Source organism: Cercospora kikuchii (genome assembly GCF_019650295.1).
Source record: "Cercospora kikuchii DNA, contig_00001, whole genome shotgun sequence".
Lineage (NCBI taxonomy): Eukaryota > Fungi > Ascomycota > Dothideomycetes > Mycosphaerellales > Mycosphaerellaceae > Cercospora > Cercospora kikuchii.
This window is the reverse complement of record NW_025408582.1, coordinates 4,381,371-4,400,543: the sequence shown is the minus strand read 5'-3', so window position 1 is coordinate 4,400,543 and position 19,173 is coordinate 4,381,371. Positions and strand designations below refer to the sequence as shown.

At 53.3% G+C, this 19,173-nt stretch overlaps 9 protein-coding genes across 9 annotated transcripts; 4 read left to right on the top strand and 5 right to left on the bottom strand.

Moving 5' to 3' along the window:
* Positions 1–283: 283 nt before the first annotated feature.
* CKM354_000171700 (uncharacterized protein) lies at positions 284–3,710 on the top strand (the record flags this gene model as incomplete). The annotated part of the gene is made up of 3 exons (XM_044796849.1): positions 284–466; positions 529–3,449; positions 3,503–3,710. The coding sequence occupies 3 exons, from the start codon at positions 284–286 to the stop codon at positions 3,708–3,710; spliced, it is 3,312 nt and encodes a 1,103-aa protein (XP_044652784.1).
* Positions 3,711–4,878: 1,168 nt separating this feature from the next.
* Positions 4,879–6,465, top strand: CKM354_000171600 (uncharacterized protein; the record flags this gene model as incomplete). The annotated part of the gene is made up of 4 exons (XM_044796848.1): positions 4,879–5,509; positions 5,565–5,940; positions 5,993–6,210; positions 6,263–6,465. The coding sequence occupies 4 exons, from the start codon at positions 4,879–4,881 to the stop codon at positions 6,463–6,465; spliced, it is 1,428 nt and encodes a 475-aa protein (XP_044652783.1).
* A 117-nt stretch (positions 6,466–6,582) lies between these two features.
* On the bottom strand, positions 6,583–7,030 carry CKM354_000171500 (uncharacterized protein; the record flags this gene model as incomplete). Its single annotated transcript, XM_044796847.1, has 3 exons — positions 6,583–6,606; positions 6,658–6,788; positions 6,838–7,030. The coding sequence occupies 3 exons, from the start codon at positions 7,028–7,030 to the stop codon at positions 6,583–6,585; spliced, it is 348 nt and encodes a 115-aa protein (XP_044652782.1).
* Positions 7,031–7,496: 466 nt separating this feature from the next.
* Positions 7,497–8,596, top strand: CKM354_000171400 (uncharacterized protein; the record flags this gene model as incomplete). Its single annotated transcript, XM_044796846.1, has 2 exons — positions 7,497–7,599; positions 7,794–8,596. 2 exons carry the CDS (start codon positions 7,497–7,499, stop codon positions 8,594–8,596), a joined length of 906 nt encoding a protein of 301 aa, XP_044652781.1.
* Positions 8,597–8,861: 265 nt separating this feature from the next.
* Positions 8,862–11,199, bottom strand: CKM354_000171300 (uncharacterized protein; the record flags this gene model as incomplete). The annotated part of the gene is made up of 2 exons (XM_044796845.1): positions 8,862–10,702; positions 10,755–11,199. 2 exons carry the CDS (start codon positions 11,197–11,199, stop codon positions 8,862–8,864), a joined length of 2,286 nt encoding a protein of 761 aa, XP_044652780.1.
* A 372-nt stretch (positions 11,200–11,571) lies between these two features.
* Positions 11,572–13,200, top strand: CKM354_000171200 (uncharacterized protein; the record flags this gene model as incomplete). The annotated part of the gene is made up of 1 exon (XM_044796844.1): positions 11,572–13,200. The coding sequence occupies one exon, from the start codon at positions 11,572–11,574 to the stop codon at positions 13,198–13,200; it is 1,629 nt and encodes a 542-aa protein (XP_044652779.1).
* A 564-nt stretch (positions 13,201–13,764) lies between these two features.
* On the bottom strand, positions 13,765–14,698 carry CKM354_000171100 (uncharacterized protein; the record flags this gene model as incomplete). Its single annotated transcript, XM_044796843.1, has 2 exons — positions 13,765–14,575; positions 14,628–14,698. 2 exons carry the CDS (start codon positions 14,696–14,698, stop codon positions 13,765–13,767), a joined length of 882 nt encoding a protein of 293 aa, XP_044652778.1.
* Positions 14,699–15,246: 548 nt separating this feature from the next.
* CKM354_000171000 (glycine hydroxymethyltransferase SHM2) lies at positions 15,247–16,695 on the bottom strand (the record flags this gene model as incomplete). The annotated part of the gene is made up of 1 exon (XM_044796842.1): positions 15,247–16,695. One exon carries the CDS (start codon positions 16,693–16,695, stop codon positions 15,247–15,249), a length of 1,449 nt encoding a protein of 482 aa, XP_044652777.1.
* Positions 16,696–17,903: 1,208 nt separating this feature from the next.
* On the bottom strand, positions 17,904–19,022 carry CKM354_000170900 (uncharacterized protein; the record flags this gene model as incomplete). The annotated part of the gene is made up of 1 exon (XM_044796841.1): positions 17,904–19,022. The coding sequence occupies one exon, from the start codon at positions 19,020–19,022 to the stop codon at positions 17,904–17,906; it is 1,119 nt and encodes a 372-aa protein (XP_044652776.1).
* Between the last annotated feature and the right edge of the window lie 151 nt (positions 19,023–19,173).

Here is a 19,173-nt window from a genome sequence, read left to right as displayed (position 1 = left end):
ATAGATCGGCACACTTGCCGCCGAGGCGTCAGTTGGTGGGAAAGAGACGAGGCGGGACGCGGACCCTTTCTTCAGATCGACCATTTTTTGTTCACAACACAAATAGTCGCGCTTCCCTGCTACCCACAACCCACACCCGAACTCGGGTTGCGAAACATTCACAGAACCATCCCTACGCGACGACCGCCCGAACGACCGACGACGTGAAGTTGCATGGGCACGTTGATAAGTGACAAGCACTGCTGAGAAGTGGGACCGTCATAAACAACAGCGCGACACAGTCATGTCAGTGTTACCGGCCGAAGTGCATTCTGCACTGGCACAACTACTCCAGGGCTTGCAGAGCACCGACAACACGGCGAGAAGTGCAGCGGAAGAGCAGCTCAACAATGAATGGGTGCAACAACGACCGGACCTGCTCCTGATGGGCTTGGCCGAGCAGATGCAGGGCGCGAACGATGAGAGTGTGAGTGGCAGAAAGCACAGTTTTGACGCGTCAGCTTGTGAGCGACACCTAATCAAGACTAGACGAGGAGTTTTTCGGCAGTCATCTTTCGAAGAATAGCCACGCGAACCACGAAAGAAGCGTCGTCCGGGGAGAACAAGGAGATCTTTCTCCAGCTGAACGCGAACTCGAAGGTCCAAATCCGAACGAAGCTTCTACAAAGCTACGCCGGCGAGCAGAATAAGACGGTCCGACACAAAATTGCAGATGCTGTCGCCGAGATCGCGAGACAATACACCGACGAGAGCATCCCCGGACTCGATGGTGGCCGTGACACATGGCCAGATCTGCTCAACGCGTTGTACCAGGCGAGTCAGAGTACAGACGCAGATGTGCGAGAGAGTGCCTTCCGCATCTTCGAGGCCACTCCGGGCATCATTGAGAGACAGCACGAAGACGTGATCATACAAGTGTTCCAAAAGGGCATCAAAGACGAGGACATGAAGGTCAGAATAGCAACCATGAAGGCTTTCTCTGCCTTCTTCCAGTCGCTCAACAAAAAGGCACAACCGAAATACTATGGCCTGATACCGGATATTCTGGGAACGCTTGTGCCACTGAAAGAGGCGCGCGACTCAGAAGGCCTGACCGAGGCTCTAATGGCCGTCATTGAGCTCGCTGAAGTCGCATCGAAGGCCTTTAAGGGAGTTTTTGGCCCGCTTGTGACAGTCACGATCGAAATGATCGCGGACAAAGAGCTGGATGACCAGGCACGGCAAAACGCGCTCGAGCTCATGGCTACGTTCGCCGACTACAATCCTAAGCTGTGCAAATCGGACAAGAATTACATCAACGATATGGTCACGCAGTGTCTGTCAATGATGACAGATGTTGGCCAAGATGACGACGACGCTGAAGAATGGAACGCACAGGAAGACGTGGATTTCGACGAGAGCGATTCGAATCATGTCGCTGGTGAGCAGACCATGGACCGTCTCGCTAACAAGATTGGCGGAAAAGACCTGCTGCCCCCGACATTCACTTGGCTTCCACGAATGTTGCAATCGAACAACTGGAGAGACAAGCACGCTGCCCTGATGTGTATCTCAGCCATCAGTGAAGGCTGTGCCGATATCATGGAAAATGAACTGGACCAGGTTCTGCAGCTGCTCCTGCCTACTCTGCGCGATGTGCACCCTCGTGTTCGATGGGCTGCTTGCAACGCTCTGGGACAGATGAGCACAGACTTCAAGGGAACCATGCAGACCAAATATCACGGCATTGTTCTTCCCGCGCTCATCGAAACATTGGGAGCGCCAGAGCCGAGGGTGCAGTCGCATGCGGCTGCAGCCCTGGTCAACTTCTGCGAGGAGGCCGAAAAGGAGATCCTCGAGCCATATCTGGACCGACTGCTCACTAACCTCATGCAACTGCTCAGAAGTCCCAAGCGATTTGTGCAAGAGCAGGCTCTGTCAACAATCGCTACAGTTGCAGACTCCGCAGAGAGCACGTTCGGCAAGTGGTATCCGGAACTCATGCCAGCACTCTTCAGCGTTCTCCAGGAGCCAAATGACCGCGAGAAGAGATTGTTACGCGCTAAAGCCATGGAGTGTGCTACGCTCATCGCTTTGGCCGTTGGCAAGGAGCGCATGGGTCAGGATGCCATCAACCTCGTCAACCTACTTGGTGGCGTGCAGCAAGGCATCACGGACCATGACGACCCTCAAGAAAGCTACCTTTTGCACTGCTGGGGTCGTATGTGTCGCGTTCTTGGTCAGGACTTCGTGCCCTACCTGAAGACTGTTATGCCGCCTCTCATGAAGCTTGCGCAAGCCAAAGCAGACATTCAGCTTCTGGATGATGAAGAGAACGTACAACAGATTGAGCAAGAAGAGGGCTGGGAACTTGTACCCCTCAAGGGTAAATATATTGGCATCAAGACCAGCACCTTGGACGACAAATTTATGGCCATTGAACTCATCACAGTGTACGCTCAGAACCTCGAGGCTGGATTTGCGCCATACGTACTCGAGATTATGGACAAGGTCGCCATTCCCGGTCTTGCCTTCTTCTTCCACGACCCTGTTCGGGTTGCTTCCGCCAAGGCTGTGCCGCAACTGCTCAATTCATTCAAGGTTGCATATGGCCTCAACTCGAACGAGTATATGACTTTGTGGAAGGGCACGATCGAGAAAGTGCTTGAAGTTCTCGAGACTGAACCCGCAATCGAAACTCTCGCCGAAATGTACCAGTGCTTTTACGAATCTGTCGAGGTCTCTGGGAAGGATTGCCTGTCCAACGATCACATGGCCTTGTTCATCTCATCTGCAGAGTCTGTTCTCAAAGACTATCAGAAACGTGTCAAGGAACGAGAGGATGAAGCCAAAGAGCGCGAGGATGGCGAGGAACCCGGGGAGGACTACGAATTCGCGGTTGAGGACGACCAAACACTACTCTCCGACATGAACAAGGCTTTCCACACAATCTTCAAGCATCAAGGGCAAAGCTTCCTGCCTCACTGGGAACGGCTTTTGAATTATTACGACCTTTTTGTCACCAACGCAGACCCAACACAGCGCCAATGGGCGCTTTGCATTCTGGACGATGTGCTCGAGTTCTGCGGACCTGCTTCGTGGAACTATTACTCGCATATCGCTCAGCCCCTTGTCGACGGCATGCGTGACGATGCTGCTGCAAACAGACAAGCAGCTTGTTACGGTGTCGGTGTTGCTGCTCACAAGGGCGGTGACCAGTGGTCGGAGTTCGCGGCCGGCAGTCTGCCCATCCTGTTCGAGGTCACACAACGACCAAATGCCAGAAGTGATGATGATGCATTCGCCACTGAAAACGCCTGCGCTTCAATCGCCAAGGTCCTACACTTCAACAACAAGAAGGTGCAAAATGTTCCTGAAGTCGTCACACACTGGGTCGATACATTGCCGGTCGTGAATGACGAGGAAGCAGCGCCATATGCATACAGCTTCTTGGCGCAGCTAATTGACGAGTAAGTCGCTCTCTTGCATGCCAGCTAGTGGACACATTGCTAATATTGCGCAGACAAAACCCAGCAGTCATGAACAAAGCAGCTCAGTGCTTCACCTTCATAGCGCAAGCACTTGAAGCCGAAACTCTGCAAGGAGCCATGGCTCAACGAATCGTTGGCGCGGGTCGCAAGCTGATCTCGACAGCCGGACTCGACGCCAACCAACTCTTAAGCTCTCTTCCGGCGGAGACACAGCAAACTGTCAGAGCTTTCTTCGGGTGAAACAAGTTGAGTCCCTCTAGGCCTCGATTAATGGGCATCACGAAGACACGGATTAGAGGCATGCATACGCAGCGATGGCTTCAGAAGATATGAGCACATACTGGTCCAGCCATCAATACAACGCCGCGTTCGCGCTGCGAAAGGATGCGCAGTCGCGTCCCTCGTCTAATTTTCTGTTGTTGACTTTCTAGTTGGTTAAGTGCTACGAAACGTGATGATGCATGCATGGATGTATCGATGGATGAGCGCGAAGGCCAAAAGAGGTAGACACGATGCATGATGCGTTCGAGATGAGATATCGCTCGTCACAAATCCAACTTCTTCACACGCTTTTGCCGTTTCCTCCCTTCAGCATTCCCGCGACACACGCTCTGCAGGAAAAGGCCTCTACTGCCGGAAAGCAAAACAGAACCCAGGATTGAGACTCCGTGCTCCTCTACCCGTAGAACTCGGATACCCCTTCGATCCTAGTATCTCCACCTTATGCAGCGTAGCTAAGGCGCCCTGTCTCGACAAGCCAGGCAGCTGTGGAATCCAGTTTGCGAGGGTGATTGCAAAGATGAGTGCATTTCCCAATTTTCATTTTGCTGTCCGCAACTAGGGCCCGTTTCCAAGAATTGCAGAAGCGATGGCAAGCCTCGTCAAGCATGCGTGCTTTTCGGAAAGCCAAGCGGATCGGCGTCAAGCTCAAATCCTCTACATGTACCAGCGACGTCATGTCTTGCTTGTTGTGCGGCTCACGACCATTCGATCACCGCCCACTACGAGTGCACCGCATTCTGTTGCGTGTTGCCGTTTTGTGGTGCCCTTGTGTTGGTAGGCACGACTGTGCTGTGCGAGGCTCGTGGCAGTTGGTGCGTGAACTCTGATCACCCAGGCGGCACGCGATGGTCGTTGCTCTCGCTTGCGTTGGTGATCCTCTGCGTATTAGGTACATGCACTTGGGGAACTGCTCTTATTATGATGGCGGTATGATGATGGAGGAGGCTCTTGTCTCGTGGTCATGAGGAGGATGAGATCGGCGTATGTCTACCTTCTTGTACATCAGTACTAGCACTGCTCTTCGCTTTACCTCGTGTGCTCCACCTTATTCTCTTGCTGCACCGCATTCGATTCCTCAGAGGAGGTCTGCTGGCAGGAGATATATTGTCCAAGTTGACATACAAACATGGCCGATGATACGAAGTATTCGATTGACGACGGTCACAAGCCCTCGGTCGACGATGGTCACGTCGAGAAAGTCGCTTCGCGAGAACAGAATCCACCCAAATACGATGGCGGACGCCGACGAAGCTCATTCTGGGACAACAGCAAGGAAGATGAAGACCCGTTTGGCGATGAAGAAGACTCCGAAGTCAAATACCGCACCATGACCTGGTGGCAAGCTGCCATGGTAATGATTGCAGAAACGATCTCCCTCGGTATTCTGTCTCTCCCATCCGTCCTCGCGGCTGTGGGTATGGTTCCTGGAGTGATTATGATCATCGGCTTGGGTATTGTGGCAACATACACGGGCTACACGATGTACCAATTCAAGCTGCGATATCCTTGGGTGCATAACATGGCCGATGTGGGTCAGGTGCTTCTTGGGCCAATTGGAAGAGAAGTCTTTGGTGCTGCCCAAGTCATTTTCTTGATCTTCACGATGGGAAGTCATGTCTTGACGTTCACGATTGCTTTCAACGCCATCACGGGACACGCGACTTGCACGATTGTCTGGGCAGTTGTAGGGACAATAATTCTGTTCTTGTTCACGTTGCCGCGTACGTTAAAGAACGTCAGTTATTTGTCTATTGCGTGTGAGTATCCTTCTGCCCGCATCGTCTCGAATTCTTGCTGACAGGGCATTTCCAGCGTTCATCAGCATTGTTGCCGCCGTCTTCATTACCATGATTGGAGTGGGCATAGAGAAGCCGGACCCAGTGGTAAAAGCTACTGTTGTGGTGGGCTTTGCACCAGCTTTCCAGGCCGTCACGAATATCATCTTTGCATACGCCGGACATGTTGCGTTCTTCACCTTCATCTCCGAATTGAAGGATCCAAAGGACTTTCCAAAAGCGCTTATCTTCTTGCAAGTGTGGGACATCAGCTTGTATGTCGTCGCGGCAATCGTCATCTATCGTTACGCGGGACCTGAAGTGGCTTCGCCGGCTCTGGGATCAACCACACCTGTTGTCAAAAAAGTGGCTTACGGGATTGCTCTACCGACAATCGTTATTGCCGGTGTGATGTTAGTACTAAAGCCAAAGGCGATGTCGTTGTTCTGAGACTGACTTTTAAAGATACGCGCACGTCGCTTCGAAGTATATCTATTTGAGGATCTTCCGTGGCACGAAGCACATGGGCACTCGAACTTGGCTCGCAGTCGGCTCGTGGTTGGCGATCATTGGCACACTCTGGGTCATTGCCTGGGTTATTGCCGAAAGTATTCCAAACTTCAACGATTTGCTCTCATTGATCTCCTCTCTGTTCGCATCCTGGTTTACATACGGTATCTCTGGTGAGTTTCACCCTTTGCCTCGGATTCTGTGAGTTACTGCTGACTTGATTAGGTATTCTTTGGCTATACATTAATTATGGCATGTGGTTCAAGAACTGGCGAAAGAGCTCGCTGACAATTGCAAACTTCGCAATCTTCGCGCTTGGAGCTGCGATTTGTGGTATCGGACTTTATGCATCGGGGACCGCGATTTCGCAGAACGCAAGCAAAGGAGCAAGTTGGTCGTGCGCCGACAATTCGGCGAATGAGAAGTAAAGCGACCGAAATTCTGTTGTTGTAAATCATGTTGCTATACTGGTATCATCGTATCTCGTTCATGGTTCAAAGTGCCGTGCTCCTCATAACCCGGCGGGTATCAAATGGTAGTCGTGTTCAGTTGGAGAATTTGCTGGGAAGCTGCACAATCATTAGCACATGCTGTTCGACAAAGGATACTGACAGCCTTGCCTTCTTGCCCGACTTCGATTCAAAAAGACCACGAAGCTTGTCCGTGAACTTCTCATTTTGCGCTCTGTACTTCTTTGGGTCGACATTGTGGCCAGTCATTGCACCCAGCTTCTTCTCCACAGCATCAACAGCTATAGCTTGTCAGCGATTGTCAAAATTCTGCGCAAAGAGATGCCGTACCCTTGTCGAGATAGTCTTCCTTCGGCTGGCCGCTGTTGTTGCCGCCGCTCATACCCGAGTTGTAGTTGGGGTTCATATTGTTGTTCCCACCACCCATGCCAGAATTTTGGTTGTAGCCCATGTTGTTATTGTTGTTGTAGTTGTTGTTGTTCATGCCGCTCGCACCAGAGTTATTATTATAGTTGGGATCCATGACGCTGTGAGTTGCTGTTTCGCAAAAGATCTTTTTCGAAAGTGATGAAGCTGTGATGTGAGGATGCGAATGAAGTGAGCTGCAGGTGAGGGAAAGACACTCTATTATACTTGACCGCTACGAGAATCTAGATCGTGCTGTTGCAGCTCGGCCAGAGGAAGGATCTGCTCAGCCCACGCCCGTCTCAGCTGGCGTTTTGCTGCGAAACCTTCGCTGGTCTCACGCCATGATTGCTGCACCGCCTCAAAGCGATTTGAGTTGTGGCTGGTTATCAGCAGCGATCTCGGATTTGCAATTAGTGCCCGAAACGGGGAGTTTGACGCGAAACAGTCAATGCGGAATTGCGCGATCACTGTTTTGACCAAGTCACTGCACGTCGTTGAAATTGCCATAATCGCCATTGCACACTTTGCACCACAACCGCAAAGTCGAGTGACCAGCGTTCCAAGGTCAGGAAGTCGTGACCATGGCCGACGCGTTGGAAGAGGCAGGCGAGGTCGGCGGCGCTGCAAATGTGGCCAAGGATCTCTTCTCTGGTGCAGTCGGTGGAATCGCCCAAGTACTCATTGGTAAGATATGGCTCTGACCGTGCATTCTCATAATACACATTTTCGTCTTCAAGACGCTGGCCTGGACACATCGCCTCTTCTCACGAACACCTAGGCACAATGCACAGAATGAAAACTAATCAGGACTGCAGGACAACCTTTTGGTGAGCTAGACTCGATCCTCGGAACCAAGATAAAATTCTAATTGCCACCAGATATCGTGAAAGTGCGATTACAGACGACATCAGAATACAAAGGCGCTCTAGACTGTGCATCACGAATTCTCAAGAATGAAGGCGCGTCGGCCTTCTACAAGGGCACCCTCACTCCATTGATTGGTATCGGTGCCTGCGTCTCAGTACAGTTCGGAGCCTTCAACTACGCCAAACGAGCATTCGAAGCATCGAATGCATCAAAGGTCAACAAGACACTGGGCAACGCGATTCCACAACCACTCAGCTATGGCCAATACTACGCAGCTGGGGCATTCGCCGGAATCGCAAACACAGTCCTCTCCTCTCCAATCGAGCACATCCGTATCCGGCTGCAGACACAACCGCACGGCGCTGGAAAGCTTTACAACGGACCACTCGACGTGATTCGCAAACTTGGAGCGACAGGAGTCTACCGCGGAACATCCGTGACCCTCCTCCGAGAAGCCCAAGCATACGGAGCCTGGTTCCTCACGTTCGAGTACCTAATGAACCAAGATGCGAAACGCAACTCCATTCTCCGAAAAGAAGTTCCAACATGGAAAGTCGCGTTCTACGGTGGTCTGGCTGGTGAAATGCTCTGGATTGCATCGTATCCTTTCGATGTGATCAAGTCGAAGATGCAGACCGACGGATTTGGGGAGAAACAGAGGTATAAGACGATGAGGAATGCTTTCGCGCAGACCTTCGCGCAAGAGGGTGCTTTGGGTTTCTGGAGAGGCATTGGCCCGACATTGCTGAGGGCTATGCCTGTTTCTGCCGGCACATTCGCCACGGTGGAGTTGACGCTGCGCGCGATCAGCTAGTTTTAGCTAAATGTCGACCAGGAATAGATTCCGATGAGAATTCGGGTTGCGGCCTTTCGAAATCATTACACCAGCTGCTCGCGCAAAAATGGCCAAGAGTATCTCCTTGTATTACCTCCCACTGTCTTTGTTTTTGAATGCGAAATTGAATATCTCTGATTCGCCCGCATGGACATTTGAAGGGAGGTGAGGATCACAGCCAATGGAGTCATAGTACAGGCATTTGTATTTGTACACTATGATACATCAAGCGGGCTCTTGCGATCTAGTCGAGTGTATCGCCATCATCGCTAGCAGTTACAGCTTCAGGCGTCAGAGGTCCCGTACTGCCTGTCCTCGAGTAGTCACCATCCGACATCAAGATACTCACCTCCCAGCCATCGGGCTTGAATGGCCATTCGAACCAGGCTCTTGTCAGTCCTTCCAGCATTTCGCACGTCAGCTGCCGAACCTTCAGATGCTTCGGATCAAGTCTGCCACCCTTCCTCGGATCTGTGATTGCAGGCACCAAGTTGACCAAATCCGTCGACGCATTGGGTGCCAACTTCTCGAGCGCAGATGTCACGCTCTGCCCCCTGTATTGGTACAAGAAGTTGATGATATCCCTGCAAGCGAGCGCGGCCTTTGGACGGTCCGCCAATCCCGGAACCTCGAGGTCGCAATTTGTCGGTATGCAGTCCAACAAGCAAAGATTCTGATTTGCGTTGAAATCAGCTGGATCTGCCTGAAGTGGCTCATAGTGCCTTCTATCTGCCATCAGAAGTTGTGAGGGCGCGAAGAAAGACGTCCAGTCATCTACAAGTCGGTGGAAGTCCGCGTAGTAGACTTGTCTTTTGCGTTCAACCTGTTCCACGATCGTGTCGGCAAATTTTACAAGGCTTTTCTTCAGCTCGGTGACATCGATGCCTTGATCCTCGAGGATTTTGCAATGGAGCTCGAGGCTGATGCCACAGAGAGCAGCATCGGCAAAAAAGGCAATCCTGACGTCGGTACCGGTCAGCATGGTCAAGTTGCCCGGCTTACCCTTCCATGCCGACGACTCCATCTCTAGTTTTGGCAGTGATCCGTGTTGTATTCCCGAGTCTGACCGGGTTCTGGTTCGTGCCGCAGCCTTGAACGATTTGGATGGATCTTCACATAAAGCATCCGCCAGCTCCGGAAATGTAAGATACTGGTATAATTTTTCGACGGGGACTTTGCCGTGCGGAAGATCAGTCTTGATTGGATAGCGCCGCCCTGTGGTGCGCTCGTTCCAACGCCGTAGAAGCTCGTCAAGTGCTTCCCCAACTTGCTCCTTCGTTTCGTACCGAATCTCATATGGAGAGTGTTTGGCAGCCTGCTTTTTGGAGCTGCCTTTGCCATCTGAACCCAACTGGAAAAGCTGTCGGCCTTCCGGCACCTTCATGCCATATTGCTCAGCTCGGGCTCGGACCATGTCTTCACTGGCCAAATGAAAGCCACTCCATCTCGATCGAGAACTCCATTCGTTCAATTTCCTTCTCGCAATGATTTGTTCCACGGCAACTGCAGTCTGAACATGCATGCCCATGGAGACAGTAGCTTCAGAATTGTTCCTGTACATGGCTCTCTGTGGAAGAAAGTGTATTCTATCTTGTTCCGGAGTCCAGAGCAGCATTCTCACGGGACCTGACCGATGCATATAGTCGTTCACTAATGCGCCATAACAGAAGTGGTAGATTGACGCTACCGAGCCGCTGAAAGATTTGCCGCTGTATTTGAGGCTCTTCCTTCGGTTCAGACTCCCTATGACGAGAATGGGAGGGTTTGCGCTCAATGGCCCGGAGTTTGAGGCGCGGTTTGAGACTGGAATGGGCCCGTCGTCTTGAAAGAGCTGATTGTAGGTAGCCGCGATCTCTTGATGCATCGCGCCTGGCAGGTCAATGTGCTTATAGGTCGACTGCGGCTCGTTCAAAAGGTCATCTACATACTCCTGGTATTGCGATTCTGGTTCCAGGAGTAAATGACATTTCGGCCTGAGCAGATTGTGTACCTTTCGCGACCATAAACACGAACCAGGATGTAAATCGATAATAGTACAGCCTTTGTACTGCTCGAGAGTGGGTGCGAGGTATTCAAGTACATCATCTAGGCTTCAGTTAGCGCTAGCTCTGAAGTCGAGTGTGAGCTGATTTCATACCCATAAGCTGCTCGCTGACAACTTCTGGCCTGTTCCGGGCCGCTTTCAGCACAGCGGAGGTTGCGCGAGTTTCTACACTCGATTGAGGCGTTCCTGTACTTGTTCGTTCCTTCGTTCGATTTCTGGGAGCCGGTTTCGATCTTCTTGTTGGCTTCGGCACGCGCCCTGCCTCTAACTGAGTGGGCCCATTCTTCTCGCTTCTGTCTGCTCCGTGAGAGACCTGTCTGTCATGGCCTCCGGTCTGCTTCCTGGCTGAGTTGGCCTCGTCGGAGTTTACTCCCGATGCTTTATTCTTTGCCGCTGCCCATGCTGGGGGTTTCTTCGAGCGTGCGGCAACAGACCAGCTCTCTGACGGGACAGGCGTGACAACCGGCGTGAAGACAACTCGCAGCTTGTTAGACAGCTCATTCGGCGTGCGGAGCAGTCGCTGCGCTGCCTTACTCATTAACAGGAGCACGGAAAGGAGATGACTATACAGAGACGCGATGCGGGATTATTCGTGATGGAGAGGTCATGCATTTCGGTTTCGCTCTTTTGCGGAAAGAGGAACCCTGCCAAATCTTGGCACCCGAGCCCGTCATCTCAGGCAGCGACGACGACCTCACGTTTCGTCAACAAAGTAAGATGCCCCCAAACTCACTCAAAACGGCGTGCACTTCTTCAAGACACCGACGATATCACAAAAGCTCAGGCAGACTCCATGTCAGCTGAGCAAATCCCAAGTCACACGTCTAGCAAGGAGGCAAACAACTGGCCTCAGACGATGATCTTTCTATAAGCTTCGAATAAGAGGAGGAAGGCGGTCTCAGGAGCAGCAATGGCTTTGTCCCGCCACCATGCAGCTCTGTCCACTCCGAGGAGTGTGGAGGATCTCGTGCAAGAAGCCCAGCAATTCGAGTTCAACACAAATCGTCCTCTGCAACAATGGCTCCGAGCGGCGAAAATGCTCCTCACCGAGGCCTCCATATGCGAGCAAGAAGGCAATTTAGCCACTGCTTATCTATATCTTTACCGGCATGCCGATCTCATTCTGAGCAAATTGCCTGAGCACCCGGATTACAGAGATCCACGTTACAAGCTCGAATTATCACAAGCTCGGAAGACTGTCCAGCGAAACCTCGTGAAACTTGAACAATGGAAACCACGAATCACCCAGGACTACCAGCGTTATGCCAAGGCGATGGACAGACGAAGTGCAGAGAGGCAACGTGCGCAGCAGGAATTTGACCAAGCCGCAAGACGACTGTCATACGATCCCTCTCGCAGAACCTCAATTGCTTCAATGAGCAGCCGACCTCCAAGTCCAATCTCATCATTGAGTGCGATGGACAACAGAGAACTTGCCGTCAATCTTGCTCAGCGTGAATTGAGACGTCGCGATGCGTCAAGAAAGTCGACGACTGAGGCCGGCATTCCCGCCGCGACTGTAGCAGAACGACGTCGCGGCCTCGTGGCACCAGACTATGGCGATTATGCAGGTGCGCGTGGACCTCCGCAAGGACATGATGACGGCGTGAGGGCAGTTGGCCAGCAGTTGCAGCAACAATCGCTTCGATCTCGCAATGGGTCGAATGGGGAACAGTCGATGAGTTCAACATTTCATTACCCATCAGTGCCCCAGAAAGAAAGCCGTATGGAATGGAATACGCCACCAATTCAACCCTCCATACCTCAATCTCGATATACAATGCCGATTCCACCTGCGCGTCCAGCAAAGGAATCACTTCACAAACACAGCGCCTCTGGACTTCCAAGACGTCAGCCTCCTCCCAGGCCCCCACGACCAGATTCTCTCGAAACGCCCGGGCCCCCGCCATCTCCTCCCCAAGTGCCCTCAAAATACACCTTCAAGCCAACCGCCTTCACCGAAGCCGGTGCACCCCTTCGCACCGTCCTCCTCCCACCGGACCTCCGCACCCAATTCCTCAATCTCGCAGACCCCAACACATCCCGCAACCTCGAAACCTGCGGTATCCTCGCTGGGACGATCATCGCCAACGCTCTGTTCATCAACACCCTCATCATTCCAGACCAGACCTCCACCTCAGACACGTGCGACACCACCGACCAAGGTGAAATCGATCTATTCTCCTACTGCGACAGCAATGACCTTCTAGTCATGGGCTGGATCCACACTCATCCTTCGCAATCTTGTTTTCTCTCCTCGCGAGATCTCCACACCAGTTCCGGATATCAAGTCATGTTGCCCGAAGCCATCGCGATCGTTTGTGCACCACGACATAATCCCGATTGGGGCATTTTCCGCTTGACGGATCCGCCTGGCCTGCCACATGTGCTGGAGTGCAGGAAGCCGGGGATCTTCCACACGCACGATGAGGACAGGTTGTACACAGATGCGCTGCGACCGGGGCATGTGGTTGAAGGGCCAGGATTGCAATTCGAAGTGGTGGATTTGAGGAAGGGCAAAATGAAAGTGACGTCGTAGAGTGGCGGTCGCAAGAGGGCCGAGGAAGGAAGACGCGCGAAAGTGAAGTGGCTCGATAGAGATGGGTATGGCGGAACGAGGCAATCGGAAATATAATTGGAAGGAGAATCAGTACATTACGACTTTCATGACCAAAAGGCTCGCTATCGTTGCAAGGAGAGAGCAACCCCTCCATGTACGATCGTCGTCATCATCATACATTGCATTTGCATTTCTCTTCATAGACTCAGCATATAGCTCCTAGCGGCTTTCATAAGCGAGAGAAGCTATTCTGCTGATTCGGCAAGTTTTCTTCTTGGTATCATATCATCAGACCTCACGCTATTCTGGTCAATCCGAGTGACCTATTCCCGTCGCTAATCCCCGAGCAAGATATTCATCTTTCTGTGAAGTCATCTCACAGAATACTCATGTCGCTCACGTTGGTCTCTCCACCCATCCCTAACGCCAGAAATTGTCCGTAATCTTTCAAGCTCTGTCCGGCAGCGCCTAGGAGCATTTTTCTCATCGTACCAGAGAGGCCGTCAAAGAAGCCAGTCAGTTGCACCTGGTCTTGTAAAGTCTCTACTTCTCAAATCCGAACCGTCCCAGGTCAGGCCCCTGATGCCTTCCCATATTCGAGCCAGAGGGGCCCATACGGTCATCGCTCGTCGTGTCCATGTTCTCACGCATGATGCGCTCCGCCTCTTGCTGTCCCGAACGTCCGACACCCGCCGTACTCGTGTCCACTACGCCCTCGTCGTATGTCATGCCGTCAATAAATCGACTCTGGCTAGCTGTTGGCGTAGTACCAGGACCCGACCGACTGCCCGGCACGCCGCCGCTCGATGGACCTACGGTGCTCTGACGAGCAGGTGTTCGAGCTCCTTCGCCAAAGCCCACGAGCGAACCAGTGTCTCGATCCATATCGCTCATGCCCCCAACGGACGAAGTGTCCATGTCCATGTCTTGGCTCTCTGACATCTTGTCAAAGTCTCCGCCTGCTTCACTGCCGGCCCATGTAGTGCGAGCGCCTACGGAGCCGGTGGCTGAGGCACTGCCGACGGTGCTACGTTCGCGGCCGAGAGCTGGGTTGCCAGTTGAGTCGAAATAGCTGACGGCGGGGGGCACTTGTTGGGCGCCGTGGACCCCACCGGCAGGGGTGAGGTTGCCGGTGCTGCCTGGTGTCTGAGGGTTGCGAGCGGTGGTGACGCGTTCGAGGCCAGCGAGGCGGGAGATGCGATCAGCGCGTTCGGCGTCGAGTTGGTTGGAGAGGCCGGAGGGCCCTTGGCTGTGCTGGTGGTGGGGGAGGTGGCCGCGGTGACCGTCTTTGATTGCGACTGTGGAGAGCTCGCTCATGGAGGTCGTGGTGGAGTTGGGCGTGCCGCTGCGCGATCTAATGCGAGTCAGTTGTGCACTCTATGCGAGAGGCTCTTCTCTGCACATACGGAACCTCGCTTGGGGTCTGAGGATCGCTCGGCGGCGGAGGCAGATTGATCAGAGTCGGCGCGTTAGACATGGCGGCGGAGGAGGGGGTGATGGTGGTGGGAAGTGGTTCAGTCGCGAATGTGTCGCGACTGCGCGTATATAGGAGCGGGAAGTTTTGAGTGATAGGATTGCTATGCTTTTCACACTTCGGACTCGGGACGGCAAGGTGTGTATGTCAGCCTAGGTTTGTGTTTGCGTTCAGTCCAGCACTTGGAAGGAGGGACGGACGACGTGGGACAAAGAAGGAAGTTGCTACGCGGGTACGTCACATTCAGGGACCTTCTGTGCTGCTCCGATCATCGAACGGTCGAGGCGCTCCCTTCTTCACAGCTACATGCATGGGCCGCTGAGCGAATCACGCTACGAACATTTATTGGCAAACAGGAGCTACAGCTACAGCTCGTGGATATCATTGTTTTCAGAGTACATAAACAGCCTCATAGCAGCAGGTTGAAACGCCGCACAACTCATAACGCATTTATCCCCCCAACACCACGCTTGTGTTGAAGGTAGTAGTATCTTTTTGGCCCACAGTCCCCCGATTTAAACGCCCATTTATGCATACACCCGTACCACTGTTTAGACTGGCAGAGGGAACGTACTGGCCCAGGCAGCAATCTCTGCCTTGAGCGTGCCAACCTCAGGGACGTTCGCAGCGCCACCAGCAAGCTTGGCCTTGAAGTCCTTCTGCTTGTTCGCATCCTTGGGCAGCTCCGACTGCACCTTGGTGGCGAGCTTGATGCATTGATCGATGTAGCCTGCGATTCTGTCGAAGTCGGCCTCGCCCATGCCTCTGCTGGTCATGGCTGGTGTGCCAATGCGGATACCGCAAGGCGTGAGAGCGGACTTGTCACCGGGTGTGGTGTTCTTGTTGCAAGCAATGTTGACTTGGTCGAGAACAGCTTCCACACGAGCACCGTCGAGACCGAGAGGCTTGAGGTCAAGGAGTACCATGTGGTTGTCTGTGCCATCTGTCACCAGTCTGTAGCCCTTGGTCTTGAACGAGTTCTCGAGCTGCTTCGCGTTCTTGATGACCTGCTGCTGGTACTGCAGGAATTCTGGCGTCTGAGCCTGCTTCAATGCAACAGCAAGAGCAGTGATGGTGTGGTTGTGTGGGCCACCCTGGTGACCAGGGAAGACAGAGAAGTTGATAGGGCCCTCAAGATCGTAGAGAACCTGGACTTCCTTGCCAGCCTTGATCTCAGTCTTCCTCACACCCTTGCGGAAGAAGATCATGGCACCACGTGGGCCACGCAAACTCTTGTGGGTAGTCGTTGTCACGATATCGGCGTACTCGAATGGCGACTTGTTGACACCAGCAGCAACGAGACCAGAAATGTGTGCCATGTCCATCATCAAGTATGCTCCGACCTTGTCCGCGATTTCCCTCATTCTCTTGTAGTCAATCTCACGGCAGTACGCTGAAGTACCAGCGACGAGCACCTTTGGCCTGTACATGAGAGCATTCTCCTCGAGGCGATCGTAGTCGATCAAGCCCGTCTCCAGGTTGACTCGGTATGGGAACGTCTCAAAGTACGTTGACACGGCGGAGATCTTCTTCGAAGGCGTCTGGTATCCATGGCTCAAATGTCCACCGTGAGGCAGATCCAAACCCATCAAACGATCATGTGGTCGCATGATCGCCTGGTAGACCTGCAAGTTCGCAGGGCTGCCACTCAGGCATTGCACGTTTACACCCCACTTGGCGGGGTCGAGGCGGAAAGTCTCGAGTGCACGCTTCTGGCATGTAAGCTCGATGCGGTCAATGTGTTCGTTTCCACCGTAGTAGCGAGCACCTGGGTAGCCTTCGCTGTACTTGTTGCTCATCGGTGACCCAAGAGCGTCGAAGACGGCGCGGGAAGTGACGTTTTCGGAAGCGATGAGGAGGATCGACTCGCGTTGCCGCTTGATCTCGTCGGTCATGATAGACGCGATCTCGGGGTCGGTCTCGACCAGAGACTTTTGCATCAGGTCTTGATGACTCTGTGGCAAAGCCAGGTGGGCGCCATTGACTCCGTCGGCGGCCATTTTTGCAGCTGTCGTTGTTGTTTGACGAGGAACTGGTGTATGTTGATTTCTGCTTGGAGGGTCGTTCGGTCCACACAGCAAGAACAATGGGAAGAAGGACGGAAAGCGAAGAGTCAAGGCAAAAAAAAAGGCGGTAGACAGCTTTTCACGCCCGCGCTCCAAGCTTAGCTTCCCTTGCTAGACTTTTTAAAGTCGCGTCCCAGATTCTCGACGAACCGCGCAAGAGGGGCACCTGCATGGATTTCCCGCCAACGCTGTGCAGCCAATCACAGATGTCGGCGACCGAGGGTCCTTCTGCTTAGCACGATCTGTTTGCGGGCCTTTTGGCAGATGCACATCGTGCCCACTCCGGTTTCTCCCTCGCTCGCCGTCGCATCCACCAACTGCACCTGCTTGCTGCTGCTGCTGCTGCTGTGAACCCAAGCTTGCTGACATTGTTGTCGCGTGTCTCTATATGTATCGCATACCTACGTCGGCGATGACATACGCTGTCGCAAGTCGCGAAACGCCCCACCATGTCTCGAATCTCGGCGTCCCTCGATCACCGTGATGGCATCGGGTCATTTCACCTCAGGTCGCTTTCGCTCGCAATGCGAACGCATTCCAACCATCAACATTACCCGGGATGAAGGCTGCTCGCATCCACGCTTCCCTCCGCTCTTCATTTGCATGTCGTGAAGAACAGGAAACGGTCCAACTCATGTCTAGCCGAATGTTCCCGTTCCTTGCTTCAGCCTCATCGTGTGCTGGGGGTAGCTATGCTGGAACGGGACGCCGTGTCCTCCGCGTGGTGGTCATGCGGTCTGGGCTGCGCGATCACTTGGCGGGTATGCGGGGAGGAAAGTACAGAGGCGATGTAGCGAGAGGGCAGCAAGTGTACGTGAGCGGCTTCAGGGCGGGCGAAACACGGCTGCGGATGAGAGCTCTTGATACAGACAGCGCGAGAGGATGAAGAGATGGTTCTTGTCGCAGTGCAGGTGGCAAGGGCTCGTTCAAGATTCGTGCGATGCAGAAGCTTGCTCGTAGTTATCGAGTTGAATGGTCTCCAGTACTAGTGGTCAGCTATCTCATCGCACTCCAATTCTCTCATGTCTGATGACCGGTCTGCGTATCCGATCAAAGCCCATTTATCCATTCATGCGCGTCATATCTCAATCGCTCGTTAGAAAGTCATCAACATCTCTCGTTGCGCCCATGCGGCCGTGCGATTACGTCGCAAACCGCACAGTCCTTCGCGTCGTGCCACCGTCACTTGCCAACCCATCATTTGCTCCATCCAAGCCGATACCACCACCGGCGATGGCTTTGCCTCGCCCAGAGCCACGTCTTCGTTCCAACCGCTTCTGTCTGGCCTCCTTTGCCTCTCTTGCTTTCCAACCTTCCACCTGCTGCCTCCGTTTCTGACTCCGCGCGTAAGCAATTGCAGGCGTAGGCCTGAAGCCAATTCCGTTGATACCCTCTCCATCATCATCCGGAGAGGTAATTTCATGTCCGGTAATTTCTGAATCTTGCCATGTTAAAGATGCCGGATCGAAGCTGGTCGCATCGTCGCTGAAAGACGAATCAGGTGATCTGCTCAAGAAGAGGTTGGTTTCCTCGTTGGTCCCTTGTAAGGACTGTCCAAGCGGGGAAGGCGGCGGCGGGGAGAGCATTCTCTTGTTGTTTCTCGAACTCGTTTGGTATTCCGCTCGTTGGCGCTGGTAATGGTCCAATTCTGCATCGTCCTCCGACGACATAACCATATCGATGGCCTGATGTAGATCGCGAATTCCATCCTCTCGTAATGGCGTGGGAGGTAACAATGGATAGTCTTCATCGTCCAAGATCGTCTCATCGACCTCCAGAACAAGCGGCGTATTCCCACTTTCGCCGTCTGGAATCTCCACACGACGACCAGCACCGTGGGGTGGTGTTTGTACCGCCTCTCCTAATAACTGCCTCGCTTGCACAGCTCCACGCAAGTCGCGTATATGAGGGTTGCGTTTGAGTTTTTTTCGTGGTGATTGGGAAGGACTTTGCCGCTGTGGACTGGTGACTGCGTTTGCAGGACGTGCTTGGCGGATAGCTAAGTCCTTCAGCCGCTCGGCAACTTTACTTCGCGGACTGTCGGGCACCACGAGACTGCCATCTGAATTCCACGTCGTATCTACTCGAAGTGACTGTGCTGATCCAGCAGCACATCCAGTAACGGGCACATCAGCCTCGTCCGGATGTAGCTTTCGCTTTGGCGAGGGACTCCGCGTACTGCCATGAGGAGGCGGCGGGCTGAGAGATGACTTGGGTGTGGGCGTCCGGTAAGGCGGGTTTCGGTACGGCCCCAGTATCATCTTGCTTGTGATGGTGGTGTGTTGGAAAAGCGATGCATGGATCCGACGATGGGCAGTGGTGTGAGTTGAGTGGTGAAGTGGGCAAGTTCGAGGAGTCCAGGCAGCGTGGAAGGTGCGGGTGGGGCGAGCTTGCGTCCAATGAGCGTGCTGC